The sequence below is a fragment of the Panthera onca genome, chromosome A1 (assembly GCF_046562875.1).
Source record: "Panthera onca isolate mPanOnc1 chromosome A1, mPanOnc1 haplotype 2, whole genome shotgun sequence".
NCBI lineage: Eukaryota > Metazoa > Chordata > Mammalia > Carnivora > Felidae > Panthera > Panthera onca.
In genome coordinates, this window is record NC_138339.1 from 122,791,271 (window position 1) to 122,811,838 (window position 20,568).

The following is a 20,568-nucleotide window of genomic DNA, read 5'->3' on the forward strand; positions in this document are numbered from 1 at the left end:
CTGTGAAATATATTTACTTTTTCAAAATAGAATGAATATAACAACTTCGTACTCAATAAGCCAATAATGAAGATGTTTAATAAGCATTGTGACTAAGAGCAGCTTGATACTAGGAAGTTTATTTTAGAAGGTCTAAGCTAATTGTGATACAATCACAATTTATTCTGAATGTTAAAATTAAGCACTGCTCCTTAGTTTAAACAAATCTCTCTGCATTAAAATGGACACTAAGTTTGCTTAAAATCATCAGTACAAATCTAACACATTTTCTCAAAAGAAAAGTTTGCTTATGCATTCACCTTCTTAAAAACCAATTTCAGAATGATATTACAGGGGACAATTTTATGAAAATAATTTTAACTTTATAGAAATTAACGGCATGAATAATAGAGTCAATGTTTCACTAAACTAATTTTTTTGTTTGTTTGAGGATTATATAAAAAACAATCTAACATATCTCCCTACATCTATCTGAGTTTTGAATTTTTTATGAAAAAAGTTGAAAGCAAAGGATTTGGTAACTGAGACTTTCCCTCTGGAGTATGTTAAATGTCCCAGTAAGGAAGAATGCAAAAGAAGTATCTGAATAAGAAAATCTATTTTCACCTAAGATTTCTTAGGAATACCACATAAAAAGAATACTAAGGAAGCAAACTACTAGTAACATAAAACTCTTTTTATTGGAACTTCATAATCTTTTTCAATTGAAGAGGATTTCTTTTGTCACCCAGCAAGGTCCTGGAACTTCTTGGCTGGAATTCAGATATCCAGAGTTCTGGTTACCTATAACATCTATTCTTTATGTAGTAGCTTACAAGCATCAAAGGCCTCCCTCACCTGATGCTTGGCCGGATCTATGCCCTCCAAAATAGTCTTCATGTCCTCCTGCTTGTCCTGTGAAAGGAAAAAGAAGAACTCACGGATCTTATTCCAAAAATGAAAATCACATTTGGCCATGAAGACCTTGTGACTGGTATTTCAGGTGCTGGGTTTTGTAAACTCAGGATCTTCAACTAAAAGGAGTCTCATCTATAGACCATAATCTCAGAAGCCGACTATGATTTTATTTTAAGGGTATGATGTGGTTCTCTACAAAATAACTTTAATATAAACTTTAACACATGCAGATATAATTCTGCTGAATTTCTTGAACTCGTGCCTTGGTCCTCAAATACAACTAGAGCCACAGAATCAACAGCAGTGTCTTAGTACCTAACCAAGGAGAATAATTAAATCAAATGATTTGGGAATATCAAAAGTTGGGAGAAAAAGTAAAGAAAATACTAGAAGATGATTAAATAGTTATATAGCTTTCTCTCCAATTATAAATGCACTTGGTGCTCACACTTTTCAACTAAAACAGGAACCTCCAAAGGACTTGAGAGATGGAACAGACCTATTTTCTCTCGATCTAGACTCATGACAGAGAGAAAGTACTTGAAGGTAAGACAGAGATACAATAGAAGAAAGTGTAATAAGCCTTGCAGTCAACAACCAGGGTTAACTAAGTCTCCAAATAAAAGAAACATGGCCTAAAGGAAGCTTTACTTCTTAAGTCACCTCTGCCTCTTACTTGGGTGGTAGGCTTACCTAAGGGGATGTGTGCTCCTATGGTAGAGATGTGGTGAGAAAGTATGCTGAGACAACTACAGGACTTGAAGAAGCTGACTCTTAAGGCTCACTTTCTCTCCCTCCCCCACTGTCATATGATTTTCAACAAATAGCAAGCCTCACTCAAATATAAATAATAAGTACAAAGTATCCAACAGAGAACCTATTGAGAAATTCTCACAAAAATGCAAACAATAAAATTTCAGCCAAATATTCCCTATACTTCCAAATAAAGAGAACCTGAACTCTTAAAAAACTTGAACAAAATGATACAGCAGCAAGAGATTTAAAAGTAATAATGAAATAATGAAACCATGAAAACCACATAGAAGCACAAGAAAAAAAGTGACCCGGAGGATGGGCTTAAGAAAGAAACAACGCAAAAGAAAAGAAGAAAGAAATGAATTGGCCACAAAGATAATAAGAACAAGAAAGATCCATTATACAAATAATAAATATCCCAGAAGAAAACAGAATAGAAAAAGGAGCATAGAAGGATATAACAGAAGAAAACTGAAGGAGGGGGAAGAGGGGAAGACCTGAGGGAATGACCCAAAATCTTCAGACAGAAAGCACTCACTAATTTCCAGGAAAAAACTATTATAAAGTAATAAACAGCAAGACATATTCTGATGAAGTCACAGAGGTTTAAAAGTATAATGAAAGACTCTTATGATAATCCAGGCAGAAAAAGAAAGTTTACTTACATATAATAGGGAATATTCTAGCAAGCTTTGGAAATATTCAGTACCAGAAGAGAGAATAGAGGCTTAAAATTTTGAGGAGAAAAAAGAAGCAATTCAATAATTTGCTATATGGCTACATTCATTTATAAATACAACATACAGTAGTCTTAAAAATGCAAGTACCTGTAAACTCCTTTTTTGAGGGGGAAGAGAGTAATTTCAAATCAAAGTACCAGTATCAGCTAGCCAAAGGTGAGTCAAGATTAGGAACTCAGGAATTAAGAAGCTACATGCTATGAAAAAGTAGTAAGGTAAACACTAAATCCTCTAAACATACAGTTAAAGTTAAACAACTATGAGAAACTGGGTCATAAAATGGATTGTAAATATAAATGTTATAAAACTATGACAATGCAAAAATAAAATAACTCATGCAAATCCTATGGTAGAAGATACATTATTTTCCTCTTTTAGAATGGAGTCAAGTGGTGCCTGGGTGGCTCAGTCAGTTAAGCATCTGACTCTTGATTTCAGCTCAGGTCATGATTTCACAGCTCACGAGTTCAAACCCCAAGTCAGGCTCCGTGCTGATAGCATGGGATTCTCTCTCCCTCTCTCTCTGCACCTGCCCCGATCTCTCTCTCTCTCTCTCTCAAAATAAATACATAAACTTAAAAAAAAAAAAGAAAAATGGAGTCAATATTGTCTGAATATTTGATTTAAAAAAAAAATCATTTTGTTAAAGAAATTAACAAACTATTTCAAAATTTGCATTTGTAAATGATGTCTGAATAGTTTTTCAGAAAGTAGCTTTATACCAGGCTTCAACAGTTCACAAAAGCTTTGGGAGCAATTAATGAGCAGCTCATAGGGCTACTTGGAACACAAAAAGGTTTTTTTAGATAAAATAAACATGGGGGTTATGATCAGAGATTAGAAAATTAAACCATCAAGCAAGCAAGCAAGCAAGAAAGAAAGAAAGAAAGAAAGAAAGAAAGAAAAGAAAAGGGAAGAAGAAAAGAAAAGAAAGGGGAAGGGAAGAAAGGGGAAGGGAAGAAAGGGAGGAAAGGAAGGAAGGAAAGAAGGAAGGAAGAAACAAAGAACTCAAATTCATGTTTATAAGAATGTGGAGAATAAGATTTCAACTGTTAACAGAAATATAGACTGGTTCAGCAGTTTTTAACAATTTGGCAGCAGCTATCAAAATCTTAGATGTGGACCCTCTGATAACCAGTAATTTCATTTCTAGGGATTTATCCCTATATATACATTCACAAAAGCAGCAAAGATACGTAAATATGTTTAACAGTATTTAGTGTAGCACTACTTACAATAATTAAAAAACTGTAATAACCCAGAAGTTTATGAATAAATACATGGTCGATAAATTATATAGAACACTGGGTATCTGTGAAAAAGAATGAGAAATCTGTAGGAACCACCAGAGAAAAATATTTTAAGAAAAAATTTACAGAACAGTCTATGTGATAACAAATCTGTTCATATAAAAAAAGACCTATAGCTCACATACGTGGACTCTATATATGCTTGGAGGGTATAGAAATGTCTAGAAGGACACACAACATATTGCTTAAATACAAAAAAAAATTATGAAAGAGGAACTGGTTCACATTTCTATTCATATTTAATATAGGTAACAAATTAATCCTTCAAAACTTTTTCTTTTGACGAACTCCATATCAAATCTCATTTCAAAGAGATTGAGAACTGGAGAGTGTTAACATATCTATGTTCAAAACACTCAGTTTCAACTATTCTAAAAAAAATGCTCGAAAAAGATTCTTTGGCTGGTAAAATACAATCCAAGGAAAGCAAAAAGAGTCAGACAGCCTACTTCATGGTTAGGGATGAAAATTAGTGATAGACCATTATGACATATTCAAAGTGCCGAATTTCCTCATCAGTGCAAAAGGGCTTCAATTTTTATTAATATATTAAAAACCCTTAAAAGCTATGGTCAAAACTACAGAGAAAATCAATGTAATAAAAAACAAGGGTGCATAGGTGGCTCAGTCGGTTAAGCATCGAACTTTGGCTCAGGTCACGATCTCACAGTTCATGACTTCAAGTCCCGCATCAGGCTCTGTCTTGAAAGTTCAGAGCCTGTAGTCTGCTTCTGATTCTGTGTCTTTCTCTCTCTCTGCCTCTCCCCTACTCATGCTCTGTCTTCTCTCTCTCTCTCTCTCTCAAAAATAAACATTAAAAAAAATTTTTTTTAATTTATAAAAAAAAACAAAATTCTATCTCAATAAGGAATTATACAAAGCATTGAACAGTGATGACTATTTCCATCAACATATGTGACTTTTCATCATACACACATAAAATATCTCTGGAAGGATACAGGAAATGAACAGTATTGATTGTCAATGGAAACTAAGTGCCTATGGGACACTTTTATATTTTGTGAATTTTGAACTCTATAAAGAAATCACCTATTTAAAACTAAGAATCAAATTTTTCAATCAATTATAAACTTCAGTTATACAATAATTTAGCCACAATAATGAGGAAAATAACTGATTGGCACAGGAACAACTCCTCCTCAGTACAGCAGAGATATCATAATTAGCAAGGCTGTGTACCTACCACACTTCTTTAGGTTGGTTCTATTTATTTATTTCTTCTAAAACAGATTCATTGTGAGCATAACAAAAAAACCATGTTCTATCTCATGTCCTTGGTATCCTTTCCTTCCATCCCTTATCTTCAAGGTGGCAAATATCTTAAAGTAAAATGGCATTCTAAATCCTTTGTCTCTCATTGAACAATGTCTACGTATACCTGAAAGCCAAAGCTGTAAAAAAGAATCCTATGCAGAGGACATTTTTAAAAGTTTTAAGGTATATAAGATGAGAAGATGTAACACAAGTTTATCTTGCTATTTGAAATAAATGTCAACTGTAAGAAAAAAAGAAAGTATTTATAATTGAATAATTCCAAAGATAACTGGAAAGACTTCTATTCTTGAGCAAATAGCTTACTTAAAACAAAAATCCACGTCAAGGAAACTCTTCCTATTTCTTTAACAGTTTTTAGGATAAAATATTGATAAAAGACTTAGGGTCAAAGAAATAATGATTTATCATTATAATGCCAGATTTTGCTTTATTGGCATAGTCTAAGTTAATTGTGTATTTTAGGGATTAATAACTTTTATCTAGTAAGATAATCTATACAATATGTTATGACAAGTTAAATCTGCTATTAATTAAAATTAACAACAAATATAATGTTGAAGGTAATTCAAGATACATCTAATATATATAAATATTTTAAGAGAGAGAATAATTTATATAACACTTATCACCATTACCAGTGATGGTTTATAATCTTGAAAATTCATTTTCTTTGGGGCATCTGGGTGGCTCAGTTGGTTAAGCTTCAATTTTGGCTTAGGTCATGACCTCACAGTTTGTGGGTTCGAGCCCCACATCAGGCTCCGCACTGATAATGCAGAGACTGTAGAGAATTCTCTCCCTCTCTCTCTCTCTGCTCCTCCCTGGCTTACATGCACATGTACATGCGCCCTCTCTCTTTTACTCTCAAAATAAATAAACTTAAAAAAATTCATTTTCTTTAAGGATTTCATAGCACTTTATACATTCTTGGAGTAACAAACCACTGAAGATCATCTAGTCCATCTAATTCCTCCAAATAGGTAGTTCACTTGCTCTTCAGAAATCACAAAATTAATGTTTATTTTTGAGGGAGAGTGAGTGCAGGGAAAGGGAAGAGAGAGAGGGAGACAGAGGATCTGAAGCAGGCTCTGTGCTAACAGCAGAGGGCCCAATGCAGGGCTCAAACTTACAACTGTGAGATCACGACCTGAGCCCAAGTCAGCTGCTTACCCAACTGACCCACCCAGGCGCCCCAGAAAATTAGATTTCTTAAGCCAGGTTGTTAAAGATCATCTGGTCTACACCCCTCATAAAAAAAGGAAAAGGAAGAATAGGAGGAGGAGGAGGAGGAAGAGGAAGAGAAACAAAGAAACCTAGAGAATTCAAGTGATTTGCCCAAGGACACCCAGCAGAGCCAAAGAAAGAATATTTACATGACTTGGTACAAGAGTCCAGAAAATAATACTAAATTTCATTTTACAAACGAGAAGATTGAGGCAAGTGTTTGCTTATTGTATCAGTGACTTGATGGCTATAATGAAAACTTACATGCACTCTCTAATGTTCCATAGCATAGTTCTTTTTAAACAACTAAGAGTAGACTTTGTTACTCATTAGACCTCCAGTCAGATACAGGATTATAGGATGCCTTCCATAGGTACTTCTTCCTAGAGTAAGTTCTACTTTTGAATAGCAATGCTGGCCTATAAAATGCTAAGTTGGGTCACTAAATCTTTTATATGAACATAACTAGAATGTACTTACAGTTCCTATTACCTGTATTAGTTGTTTATTATAGGAAGTACTCCTTGAGTTCAGAACTTACTGATCAGTTATACTACGATATAACTCTTCTAGAAATGAAAGGCCAAGGAGCTGGAGACAAGAAAGAAATACTTATTTACCTGATTTATATATCACTCTTTTTCCCCTTCCAAAGTTGGCCTTGGTGGCAAATACACGTGAAGGAAATTCTACAGATGACAATTACAACTTATATCTTACAAATGTGTCCAAGTTTTAATACTGAAATGAACATGTCATGATGAAAAGAAAAAGATTCTATCATCTTCACAAACGGTTTGAAAAACATAAACACCAAATCAAAACACCTCTGACATATTAGCTAACACAAAGTCAAAATTAAAAGCAAGCCAAGAGGAAAAAAAAGAAGCAGAGTTTTATAATCAAATTATACTATTGCATAGTTAACAGTGCAAATTTTCCACCTTAAACATGAAAAGTAATAGTAATGGGAAGACTGTGGTAAAACAAATAAAGCCATAAGTGCTTTAGCTGAAGCTGGATAGCTATAGAGATGAGAACAAGTATGAAATACTAAAACTCTGCCTTCTGGTCTAACGACCAGTAGTCGGGGAGAATGGCCTAGAGTAATAATGTAGGATACCAGAGCAGTGTCAAAAAGACTAGAGGAGTTAGTCAATTTCAGTTATTAAATGGTGTTATTAGTAACTTCTGATCAAAGAGTTAGGTAATAAATGTGCCAGGACATGAATAATATAAAAATTTCTTTTCAGAGAAACAAGATTAAGTAGTTTCCAAGGGCAGTTTTTAAAAAAATATTTCTTTTAAATTTTAAGTAATGCTAATGTGTTTTAATATAAACTTTCTTACAATGGGTTTACATCATATACCTGTAATCACATCAAATACTAAACACAAACATGGGCCCAATAAACAAAGATGGTATGCAGAAAAAGAAAACATTGTATATTTCAATATACAATTATTCCCATTACTGTGGTAATAAGAAACCCAAACACCTGGAAGATGTGGATTAGATGATCTGCTCAGAGATCTCTCTACTTCTAGGGTAGTTAAAATGATTCTCCTTGTTAAACAGGAAGAATTTTCAAAAAATTCTGAAATCAATGGATGATTTTTAATTTAATTTTTGATTTTCAAAAAGAACATTTTAAGTGGCCTATGTAAGGATAATAAAAAGTCTAAGTTTTAAATAGATTATTCAAACGTATTCAATTATGAAAAAGCTAGACAAGCTACATACCAATCCACAAATTGATATGGATGAATATGATGAAATATTAAATGTCCTTTTTACCAGAAAGACCCATAAATATTTTTAATTTAAAATATTTTTTTAAACTAGGAAAAGTGATGTTTCAAATAACTAAGTTTCAAATTAGAACATGCACATATTTTGGAGGATCTACCTGAAAATGCTCAAGTATGCCATCAGCTCTGGCTGAGAATGTTTTTAAAGCAGTAAATAAGAAAATTTCTAGATTTCCTTTAACATTAAGCCCTCAATTATATCTACTATACATTTAGAATAAAAAGCCCTAAAACTTTTCAGTTTCATCTCAGGCTACAATATAAGGAAACCAAATTGTTGCATTAAATTTTTATAAAACCAAAAGTAATATGCTAACTGATTCTGGTACAAGATATTTTAATGAACGGGAAACAGTAGCTTTTAAGCTCTTCTTTAAAAACTATAATATCAAAACCTTAAACTGTGGCAAAAGTTAGGCTCCAAAATCTAACAAAGCATAGGGGTTTGTTCAAACTGTGTTCCAAAGGTTGACTTGTATATCTTTATTTAAAACTGAAGGTAAAAATAGTTGCCCCCAAATGAAGGTTCTCAGCCAGCCCCCACACACCAAAATATTCATTTAACTTAAACAACTAGCAAATCTAGGTATCAGGAACACAATTATGGGATGCCAGGAATAGAAGGGGAGTGCAAAGTCTTCCGTCTGCAAGCCAATGGAGGAAATCAGTACAGTCCAAAACACATGCTAGGAGGTGGCAGCAAAGAAGGGAGGACAAGAGAGAAACTACTGCCTTGCAAGGTTCAGCTAGTAAAAATTATCAGTCATTTTCCCTCAGGATTCGCACTGATCTGCCTGCTTCACTCACTTCTTATTTTTGATTATGTCCTGTTTCCCCCACTCTGGCTTATATAGTAAGGCCTGAAATCACAATTTGCTTATAGGTTTTAATTAGCAAATTTACTATACTTTCCCATACTTGCCGCATTTTATATAAAGAACAAGTACTGCTTCTTATTAACCAAGAAAAGAACTGGTATTAACATTAAAATGCCTTTCCACAGACAGCAAAAGCATGGAATGGGCAATATATTTTTAAAGTTAAAATCAATATATGAAATTATTCAAAAGAAAAGAAAGTTATGCACATGTAGGTATTAAATCTTAACAGTATTTATAATAGTGAAAAATGAAAAGCAAGTCAAAAGTTCAATTTAATAAGTGAATATTATGGGTCATTAACTTAACAGAAGAGTTATAGAGACTATGTAGCAATATGGAAAAGATTATGATAGAATGCACAGTGGAAAAAAATAGAGAACTATATTACACTATGGTTATAATTACACATAAATATAAATGCAAAGACAGATTGCAAAATAGAAAAATAAAGGTATATTAGAATAACAGTATTACCTTTCTACTTAATTAAGATATATATATATATATATGTTTACCTGAGCCACTTCTTAATCTTACAGTTTGAATGTACAGGTATGATAAATTCAAATCTTTCTATCTGCTCACTTAATGTAATTGTCCTGAGGAATTCTAATCACACCCTATTTATGTAATTACAGAAGATTATAAAAGTAAAACATTTAAAAATATTTCATACCAGATTTTAACCCAGTTAAAATCCTGTAAATTTTGCTATATATTAGATTCTATTTGACAGTACCTCTTTTTACTATTTAACATTTCCATAATAATTCTCAATAAACAGATTAAGAAAATGACTGCTATAGAAAAATGAAAGGAAGAGAGAATTCAGAGGATAAAAGTATTAAACTTGGCATATAGCTTTTATACTGTATCCTATTTCTTTATTTCAAATGATGAAATGCTTCAATTTCTAATTTTTATGGATGACCCAAAGCAAGTGTAAAAAAGGAAAAAGATATAGAAAGAGGGCAGAATATTAAGATCTACTTAACATATCATTCTGCATAATTTTCAAGCAAAAAAGGTACACCTCTCAGAAATTCTAACAGATGGGGCAGATCCTGATTACTGAGAATGAATACTAGTGTTATCAGTATAATATTTAGTATTAGTAGAAATGAAATAAATAGGACAATCATACTATGCATTTATGTTAACCAATAATTATTTTCCAACAATGTTCTCAGGCATCTATGTGGGAATGTCTATTATTAGAAATGGTTTAAAAGGCAATATTTGCATAGTTTTTCCAAAATAACTTTAATATATAAATTCTCTAAAACACTCATAGCTGTGCATATCACACATAGATTTTTAAGAAATATATAAAGAAATTCAGGGTGTCTGGGTGGCACAGTTGGTTAAGCATCTGACTCTTGATTTCAGCTCACGTCATGATTCCATGATTGGATTCAGGAGATCAAGGCCCACAGTCAAGCTCTGCGCAAATAGCACAGAGCCTATTCGGAATTCTCTCTCCCTCTCTCTCTGCCTCTCCCCAATTGACGCAGACGCATGTGCACACTTGCTCTCAAAATAAATAAACTTGAAAAAAAAAAAAAAGGTAATTCAGGGAGAAACTCTAGAAAGCAGTTTAAAGTACCCTCACAAAATGAAAATTAGTCAAAGCACACATTTCAGGAAGAAGCAGTCATCTTTAAAGTGAAAAATTATGTATAATGTTCCACATTTGCAACAATTATTGCACAAATGAAGTTGCCATCTAATTTGAAATTTTGAAAAACCAAAATAGAAAATACTAAAAGAACAGAAAAGAATAGAATACTATACTAATGTTGTTAGGAACAGGATAGGAGCTTTGTTTTTATATGTCAAACTAATTAAAGAAACAAAAGAAATCACTCAAAGTGATTTGATAGGTTATTCTATTCTGTAAACATATCGCTGAATTTGTGATATGTCTAATAAAGAGCCGTTTAAAAAGTTCGGGAATGACAAATGAGATTGGAGTAAGTGGAAGAAACCAACTAATAGTTTTACCCAGGAAACAAAATTACCTATTAAAAAACTAAGTACTTTCAAATATATTTAATAAATGCAACAAATAGCAAAACTTTTTTAAAAGTTATTTTCTACAAAGTATGCAAAGTATTGATTTCTTTTACTCGTGTTTTCTAAATGTTAAGAATAGATGTAGCATCAACAGTCACAAAAGAAATTTAAAAATTATATCTTACTAAGTCAGCGCCTGCTTGAAGTAAAACATCTGCAACATCCGTATGTCCATTTTCACAAGCATAGGTTAAGGCTGTGTCTCCTGTTGCTGTTGTAGCATGAACATTAGCACCTAGCAAGCAAAAAAAACAAACGTTTACTTCATAAACTGTAAAATTATATTAAATGGTTAAGTTTTATAATTTCGTGAAATTGATGAATTCAAAATATGAAAATATTAGAAAGTATTTTAAATATCCTAATTTTCTTTTTTTTTAACGTATTTTTTAATGTTTATTTTTGAGAGAAAGAGAGAGAACAAGCGTGAGAGTGCAGGGGAGGGGCAGAATCTGAAACAGGCTCCAGGCTCAGAGCTGTCAGCACAGAGCCCCATGCAGGTCTCAAACTCACAAGCTGTGAGATCATGACCTGAGCCAAATTCAGAAGCTTAACTGAGCCACCCAGGCGCACCTTAATTTTCTTTTCAATCTGCTTTGTAAAAATGCCTTTAAGCATACAGAAAGGGACTAAATCAAATTATTTTAATATTAGTTTATGTGTTGCTGAAGCACATAAAGCAAATTATTTTAAAACACAGTAATTCCCCTATATGTCCCCAGTAAGATACACTCCAAGTGGAGGGGAGAGGAGAGAAGAGCTGAAAAACCAAAAAATATCAGTTTTCAGAAATCATGTTGGTGGTAGTGTTGGTTTGTACTCTGAAATAGTTCTGTGGATATTATGGTAAAATCAAATGAGCAATCCTTTGGTGAGGAGTGAAATTTTGGCACGGTTGAAAGAAACCAAAGATCGAAGATTGTTGAGGTTAAGTAAAAACTCTATGGTTCTGAACTGCAAGCACTGACATGAACTGTTTAAGAGTTCAATTTATCCGTAAGAAAAATAAATATTTCCTAACTCTGACAAACCAAAAAGTCCTAGAGACAATGACAGACCAAACAGAAACAGTCTCTAGCTTACAGTGTGGCCTCTGCTACATACTATTTCCTACAAAATGGAATTAGGGCTTCTTAGAAAAATGAGTGGTACCAAGACTAGGGCAGAATCTGTACTGAGATGTGTCTGAAATACCTCGCCATAGCAGAAAGCAAGGAAACTATCAGAGACTATATAGCGAGGTCACATCAAAAGGATTTAGGACCTAACCTTACTGACCAAAATTTATCAAATGGTCTCACCTTTCCACAGTTTTTGCTTCTAAAAGAATAAGGACTGTGATGCAGTACAATCCATCATATATGTTTAAACTCGAAAGTTCAAATGATGTTCAAATAAAAAACAAAAAACCACTTCATTGGTCACCACGGAAGGATGCTAGGGGATCACCTCATTATTTTGGAAACTGGTAAATAAAAGGGGAAAAGATTAAACTGCTGTTTTCATATGATTTATACCTAAGGGTAACCATATAGGTGATGAAGGGAAGTTTCTCTTTATAGACATATTCCAGCTATTAAACAAGTAAGGAATGAAAGAAGTGAGAACATCACCACTTTGTAACTCCTAACGAATTAATGGATATAAGCAGTGATCATTTATGGCTAACAATATCACAAAAAGAGATAATCACACATTTACTACCGTCTGAACAAAGTATACAAATACTACCTATGAAGTAGTCTAGTAAAACAAACATGTCATACCCAAATTTTTTCTAGATCTAACTACTACTTTGAAGGAAACCCAAGAGACAGAAAAACAAGTAAAATAAAATCATGGAGATACAATTAGCAAAACCCATACTGTGGGAAGCCTAAAGGATTAACATTCCATTTCTTCAATCAAAACTTGCAAGGAAATAGAAAGATGGAAGAGAAGTTTGGAAGGGGAGCCCATAGACAAAAGAGACTTAAGAGACATACTGATCAACAGTTGTATAAATCTTACTTGAATCTTAATTCAAAAAAGCCATTAAACATACACACTCACATTTGTAAGAAAAATGTGAAACTGCTTAGACATTTAATGATACTAAGGAATTATTATTTAAAAATTTTAGGTAGGGGGTGCCTGGGTGGGGCTCAGTCGGTTAAGCTCTGGTCATGATCTCACCATCCTGGGAGGGAGCCAAGCTGGTGTCAGAGTCTGCATTGACAGCATAGAGGATACTTAGGATTCTTTCTCTCCCTTTCTCTCTGGCCCTCTGCTGCTTGTGTACATATTCTGTCTCTCTCTTAAAATAAATAAACTTAAAATAAAAATGAAAATAAAAATGTTTCTGTAAGTACATATGGTGACAGATGTTAACTAGACTTAGTGTGGTAATCTTTTCACAATATATACAAATATCAACTCATTCGGTTGTATACCTGAAACTAATGTTATATATCAGTTATAGCTCAATAAAAAACAATTTTATAAAAATAAATGGGGGATATGGAGAAAGTATAGATGAAATGAGACGGGCCATAAATTAAAAATTGGTAAAGCTGGGTGATAGGTTCTAAGGGTTCATTATACTATTTTCTGTGTTTGAAAAAATGCCATAACAAAAAAGTTCTTAAAAAAAAAAAAAGGTTCTTGAATTTTTTAAAATGGTATAGGCAATGTATTAAAATATCTGTTGGGTGTTTTTTTAGTGCTACGCTCTAAAAAGAACTTCATGTAAGTTAAGCACACTCTAATCTGGAAAAATAATTTTTTTAAATAGTGATCATATAAAAAATTGATTCTCAAACCCTGAGATAGTTCTGGAAACTACATACTTCAAATTACCATAAGTAGCTAAATATGAGACTCCATGGTGGTACAATAGAAAAAACAATGTCAGGAGTTCTAAGTTTAAATATTGTCTGTCACTTATTAGGTTAGTTACCTTAGGGTAACATGATTGTGCACTGTTTCCATATCCATAAGAATGTGTTTAATATTTCTTACTATACCAGGACCAATGGTAATTAATAGCGATCACATGAGAACTGAGCAGAATGTCTGGTGTTCAATAACTTCTTACTAAACATTTATGCCTTCTTTTAAAAGCCTCTCAAAACAGCAAGACTTTACTTAGAGGGACATGGGAAGACTATAGAAAGGTAACCACTGGTAAGGACTCCTGCAGGGGACACAGACAGTTACTGAAAATGATGGAGGTATAATGACTGATTAATGCATACAATAACTTCACTGATTAATAACATTTGAGTGCAAGAAGAGTTCAGCTTTTAGGTATGATTGGTTTGTACTTTTGGTCCAAATCTAAACAATCATCTGACCCATTAACAACGCTAAGAAATTATTTCAGTAATAATTCAAAAAAAATTGCAGCTGAGCTATAATGAAATTAATGTTAACAGTGAAAGGATGAATAAAGTAATAGGGATGAATAAAATTTTGCTATATATTTTATTTTCCTTTACATATTAATATCTTTAATATTCTTTAATATATCAAGTTTTAAAGAATATATCAGACATGGATAAAAAAGAAAAATTTTCTAAAGAATATATAAAGGTATATATCTATCTGTATCAATTTTTTTTCTGGTATATTCTTATTTTGCTCTATAAACTACAAATATTTTGTTCAAAACTACTTATCTCTTACTAATGCTCAACAATGTATAAAGCACAAATTTTTATTTATTTTTTATTAAAAAAATTTATTTAAAGTTTATTCATTTTTGAGAGAGAGAGAGAGAGAGAGAGAGAAAGAGGCAGACACAGAACTTGAAGGAGGCTCCAGGCTTCACGTTGTCAGCACAGAGCCCAAGGCGGAGCTCGAACCCATGGACCCCGAGATTATGACCTGAGCCAAAGTCAGATGCTCAACCGACCGAGCCACCCAGGCACCCCTAACCACAAATTATTTTAAAACTAAGTACTTCTGCCAAAAATTAAATTCCCACTAGTTCTTTTTTTTCTTTTAAGAAGACTTAGAAATGTCAAGAAATCAATAGGCTTAAAAGTATCAAATTATAGGGGTGCCTGGGTAGCTCAGTCAGTTCCCGACTTCAGCTCAGGTCATGATCTCGAGGTCTGTGAGTTTGGGCTCTGTGCTGACAGCCTGGAGCCTGCTTCAGATTCTCTATCTCCCTCTCTCTCTGCCCCTCCCCCGCTCATGCTCTGCCTCTCTGTCTCTCAAAAATAAATAAAAACATTAAAAAAAATTTTTTTTTAAGTAGCAAATTATAGTCAGTCACTTAAACATCTGACTTTAGCTCAGGTCATGATCTCAGAGTTCATGAGTTTGAGCCCAGCATCATGCTCTCTGCTATCAGCACAGAGCCTGCTTCGGATCCTCTGTCCTCCTCTCTGCCTCACCCTTACTTGGGCGCATGTGCACACACTCTCCGTGTCTTTCAAAAATAAACATATTTTTAAAAAAGTATCAAATTATAACCTCTTATAATGTCATCTCCACCTCCTCTTACCAACAGAGACTCAGAGAAACTAACTTCTCCCTTGCAGAAAGAAGCCTCAAACCATTCAATGGAAGCCTATGGTCACTAAATAAACATTAATAACATTAAGAAAACGTTTTTAAAATGACATTTTGGGGGCACCTGGTTGGCTTAGTCGGTTAAGCATCTGACTTCAGCTCAGGTCATGATCTTGCAATTCCTGAGGTCAAGCTCTATGTTAGGCTCTACACTGACAGCTCAGATCCTGGAGCTTGCTTCAGATTCTTTGTCTCCCTCTCTCTGCTCCTCCCTTCCCCCTCTCAAAAATAAATAAACATTGGGGCACCTGGGTGGCTCAGTCGGTTAAGCTTCCGACTTCAGCTCAGGTCACAATCTCACGGTCCGCGAGTTTGAGCCCCGTGTCAGGCTCTGGGCTGATGGCTCAGAGCCTGGAGCCTGCTTCCAATTCTGTATCTCCCTCTCTCTCTGCCCCTCCCCATTCATGCTCTGTCTCAAAAATAAATAAACATTTAAAAAAAAAAAATAAAATAATAAATAAATAAACATTAAAAATGCCTTTTTTCAGGGCACCTAGGTGGCTCAGTCAGTTATGCGTCTGACTACTGGTTTCGGCTCAGGTCATGATCTCTCAGTTCTTGAGAATGAGCCCGGTGTCGGGCTCTGTGCTGACAGTGCAAAGCTTCCTTGGGATTCCTTCTCTCCTCTCTCTGCCCCTCCTCCCATTTGTGCTCGCTTTCTCTCTCTCTCTCTCGCTTTCTCAAGATAAACAAACTTTAAAAATAATAATAATAATAAAAATGACATTTCAGAGGTTTAGGAGCCCAAGAAGAGCAATTCAATTGTGGAGCTGGCTTTCACCTTTTGTAGATATAAAACAGTAAGTTTCATTGATAAAGTTACAAAAGCTATATAAAAAGCCTTTTTTTAAAAGGCACTTTTAAAGCCACATACCGGCAGCCAGTAAATATTTAACCAACTCGAGGTGTCCCTCCTGTGAAGCTTCCATCAGAGGTGTGGAGCAGCCAAGTTCTATATCAGCCCCGGCCTTAATCAAGAAGTCTGCAACTTCAGAAAATCCTCCACAGCAAGCCAAAGTCAGAGCAGTTTCTTGGGTTTCTTCCGTCTGGGCATTTATATTTGCTCCTGAGAAAAGCATAAAAGTTTGTAAAACTAGCAGCAAAAGACTTATAATAAAGATATTGCTCTAGGGGCGCCTGGGTGGCTCAGTCGTTAAGCGGCCGACTTCGGCTCAGGTCATGATCTCGCGGTCCGTGAGTTTGAGCCCCGCGTCGGGCTCTGTGCTGACAGCTCGGAGCCTGGAGCCTGTTTCTGATTCTGTGTCTCCCTCTCTCTGACCCTCCCCTGTTCATGCTCTGTCTCTCCCTGTCTCAAAAATAAATAAAACGTTAAAAAAAAAAATTTTTAAAGATATTGCTCTAAACAGCATTAATGATCTCTCCCAGCTTCTGGGATTCCTTTCAGGGCATGGAAAATTTACTTTATCATCAATGCAAAAAAATATGTTAATAGTAGTAAACTTGACTGATGACACAAAACATCCAAAGGAAATAGATCCTTTAATTAAAGAAATAAAACTACTTTACCTTGTGCTAAGAGTAGTGCCACCATCTCTTCGTGTCCTTCCCGAGCAGCTTCCATCAAGGGAGTGTATCCTTCATCATTAACCTCTTCAAGATTTGCTCCCCTTTCAATAAGTAGAGCTGCCAACTCAACGTGTCCTCCACAGGCAGCTAGCGTCAACGGAGACTCGAATGAATCTGCAGGCATGTTCACTTGAGCACCACTATCCAAAAGCAAACGTGCTACCTCAACATGTCCATCCTGCAGATTTTCAGAAGTAAAACAAGAAGAAACGTTTTTTGTTTGTTTGTTATTTTGAGATTTTAAAATTGGAAGAACAGAAGAGATTGAGAAAAGTCAGAAAGGAAGAAAAGGAGATGCACCTTAGATACATATATACTATTATTCCCAGCTGAGAAGTGAGCTGACTTTATCAAAAAATCCATTAAAATTACTTCACCTTACTTTTGAGCAAGCCCAAATATTGAAAAGAATCAGACTTGTGACATATATTTACAATTCTAAGTAATTTCAAATTTCCACATTCATTGAAGTTCAAAAAACTGTTAAATCCATAGTCAAGAGTAATACTACCTCAAACAATTATTGTTTATACAACTGCCAGGTAAAATATACCTATACCCTCAAACCTAGGTGTCATGTTGAAGCATAGAAACTTTGTTAGATCTGTTTAAAAAACAAAGACTTGGCAAAAAAATAACAATAAATTCTATGAAGTCATTACCACTAGGGATTATGTCACCAAGGAAAACCCCTGTGGTCTGATAGTAACCTATAATTTGCCTCAGCACTAGCTTGTTACAATGAGGCAAAGAATTTTACAAAGATAAAAAAATCAGTATCAATTCACTTGTAAGTAATATTACCATGGGTCCATCTGCACAGACAGTAACGCAATTAATAAGTCACTCTCATGGAGGGTATTCATTCTACCCCTCTATCACCATAAATATCCTTCTTTAGTTTCAAATTCTTTACTTCAAAATTTTATGTAGGCCTTAATTCTTATTGTGCCATATAAAGTCAAATGCTGTGTTGTTCTGTATTTCAAAAATGACCAAAATATTGCTAATGAAAGGCAAAGACTGAGTATAAAAACAAGGTTTTATAAGGTTAGGCAATTCTTTTATTAAAGAATTAATTAAAGAAACCTTAATTAGGTGTGCCTGAGTGGCTCAGTCAGTTAAGCATCCGACTTCGGCTCAGGTCATGATCACACGGTTTGGGAGTTCGAGCCCCATGTCAGGCTCTGGGCTGACAGCTCAGAGCCTGGAGCCTACTTCGGATTCTGTGTCTCCCTCTGTCTGCCCCTCCACTGCTTGCACTCTGGCTCTCTCATTGTCTCAAAAGTAAATAAACATTTAAAAAAATTTGTAAAATAATAAAAAATAAAAAATAAAGAAACCTTATTAAATGTTAGATTTCAGTATCCAACAAAAATTTCATTATATTCAACTAAATGACTAGCCCAGCTTTAACCACTGTTGACACGATGTCAAAAACAAATAACTTGGCATTAAAATTTCAGTTCTACTAAAACAAAAATAAAACTAAAATTCTATCTTTACTATTAAACACTAACCCTTCAAATATATGTAAAATCATACACGCGCGCACACACACACATTTTTTTAATATGAAATTTATTGTCAAATTGGTTTCCATACAACACCCAGTGCTCATCCCAACAGGTGCCCTCCTCAGTGCCCATCACCCACTATATATATATATTTTTAAGGTAGGCTCCATGTCCTGCACAGAGCCCAACCAATGCTGGGATCAAATTCACTACTTTGATATCAGAATCTGAGCTGAGATCAAGAGTCAGACACTTAACTGACTAGGCCAACCAGGTGCCCCTAAAATAAAATGTATTTTAACCAAATTACTGCATTAAGTTATTTGGCATTTGAAATACATTTCTAATTTAAAAGAAAAAAGAATTTATGAGTATTCACAGATCAGGGAACTACTGTTGTGCATAGCTCCTCTAGCGCCTAATAGTTTTATGTGAATTTACTTCAATTTCTTCATTGACTCTGCTACTCTGCTGCCATATCTTGAGTACATATATTAAGAGAAAAATTACACTAAGCACTTTTTGCTTTAATAAACAATATTTATTTGCCAAAGGAAAATATAAGAAGTAAAAACAGAATAATCCAATCTCAAAGGTCTAATATCATTATTAGAATTTTTTTAAATTGTAAGACTTTAGGGGCGCCTGGGTGGCTCAGTCGGTTGAATGGCCAAATTCAGCTCAGGTCATGATCTCGCAGTCCGTGAGTTCGAGCCCCGTGTCAGGCTCTGTGCTGACAGCTCAGAGCCTGGAGCCTGCTTTGGATTCTGTGTCTCCCTCTCTCTAGCCCTCCCCCGTTTGTGCTCTGTCTTTCAAAAATGAATAAATGTTTAAAAAATTTAAAAAAACATATAAGACTTATAGTCTTAACCATAGATCTGTAGCTGGTAATGCACTCACTCTCCTATAATAAACAACTGTAAAAATTGGGCAAAAGAGATAAAGCAACTGGAGGCATGAACTACACCCAGCCTAAGGCTAGGCACTAATAAAAGGCAGCGCATAAGTTGAACCCTACATTCACTACAGCTTTCTCTCTTTAGGCATCTCCCAAACCATGGTCTAAGGAAACTGAAAGCTAAACAAAGAGTGAAGATCTCTTTCAGCAAAGAAAACAAAGATGAGAATACAAGGCAGCCAAAACAGTTAGGACCTGGGGAGATGGGCAGGATACCTGAGGAAAAACAATACAGAGAAGAAGTCTCAAAAATCTATACAAAATTATCTTCAGAAACTTGGGCAACTCCTGAGTTGAACACACTGAGGATGATACTCCAGGATGCCTAGTAGAGATTGGGTGCTGAAAGGTTGGAGACTTTGGGAGTTCAGACTCAGGCAGAATAGAAAGATCTTGGTGAATATACAGGATGTCATTTGAGATGGTAGAGATCCATACTAAGGAGTACCCAAAGATCAAGGAGGAAGGAACCAGGAATTTAAGAGAAAAGATGAATTAGGGGCACCTGGGTGGCTGAGTTGGTTAAGTGTCCGACTTCAGCCAGGTCATGATCTCGCAGTTCACTAGTTCAAAGCCCCACATTGGGCTCTCTGATGTCAGCACAGAACTTGCTTTGGGTCCTCTGTCCCCCTCTCTCTGCCCCTCCCCTGCTTGCATATGCCCCCCCCCAAAGATAAACGTTAAAAAAAAAAGAGTAAAGATGAATTTAAGCCTCAATATGATTAGAGTGATCCATTGGTAATTTAACTGCCTGCTAGAACAAAATTTAACAGTTTAAAAAGAATGACAGGATAGGGGTACTTGGGTGTCTCAGTCGGTTGAGCATCAAACTCATGGTTTCGGCTCAGGTCGTGATCTCATGGGTTTGTGAGATTGAGACCCACATCAGTCTCCATGCTAAGTGCAGAGCCTGCTTGAGATTTTCTCTCTCTCTCTCTTTCTGCCCCTCCCCGG

At 34.9% G+C, this 20,568-nt stretch overlaps 1 protein-coding gene across 4 annotated transcripts in view; it reads right to left on the reverse strand.

The window, feature by feature from the left end:
* The window catches only part of ANKHD1 (ankyrin repeat and KH domain containing 1), a 131,607-nt gene that overhangs the window by 58,002 nt on the left and 53,037 nt on the right, over positions 1-20,568 (reverse strand). For 2 of the 4 annotated variants that reach the window (XM_060635934.2, XM_060635935.2), the window contains exons 8-10: positions 17,080-17,317; positions 16,427-16,618; positions 11,118-11,227 (exon numbers count right to left, since the gene is read on the reverse strand). In XM_060635934.2, coding sequence (XP_060491917.2) covers positions 11,118-11,227; positions 16,427-16,618; positions 17,080-17,317 — 540 coding nt within the window. Of the gene's footprint in view, positions 1-661; positions 895-11,117; positions 11,228-16,426; positions 16,619-17,079; positions 17,318-20,568 lie in introns of those variants that run through there. The other 2 variants (XM_060635932.2, XM_060635937.2) reach the window with 2 other exon arrangements.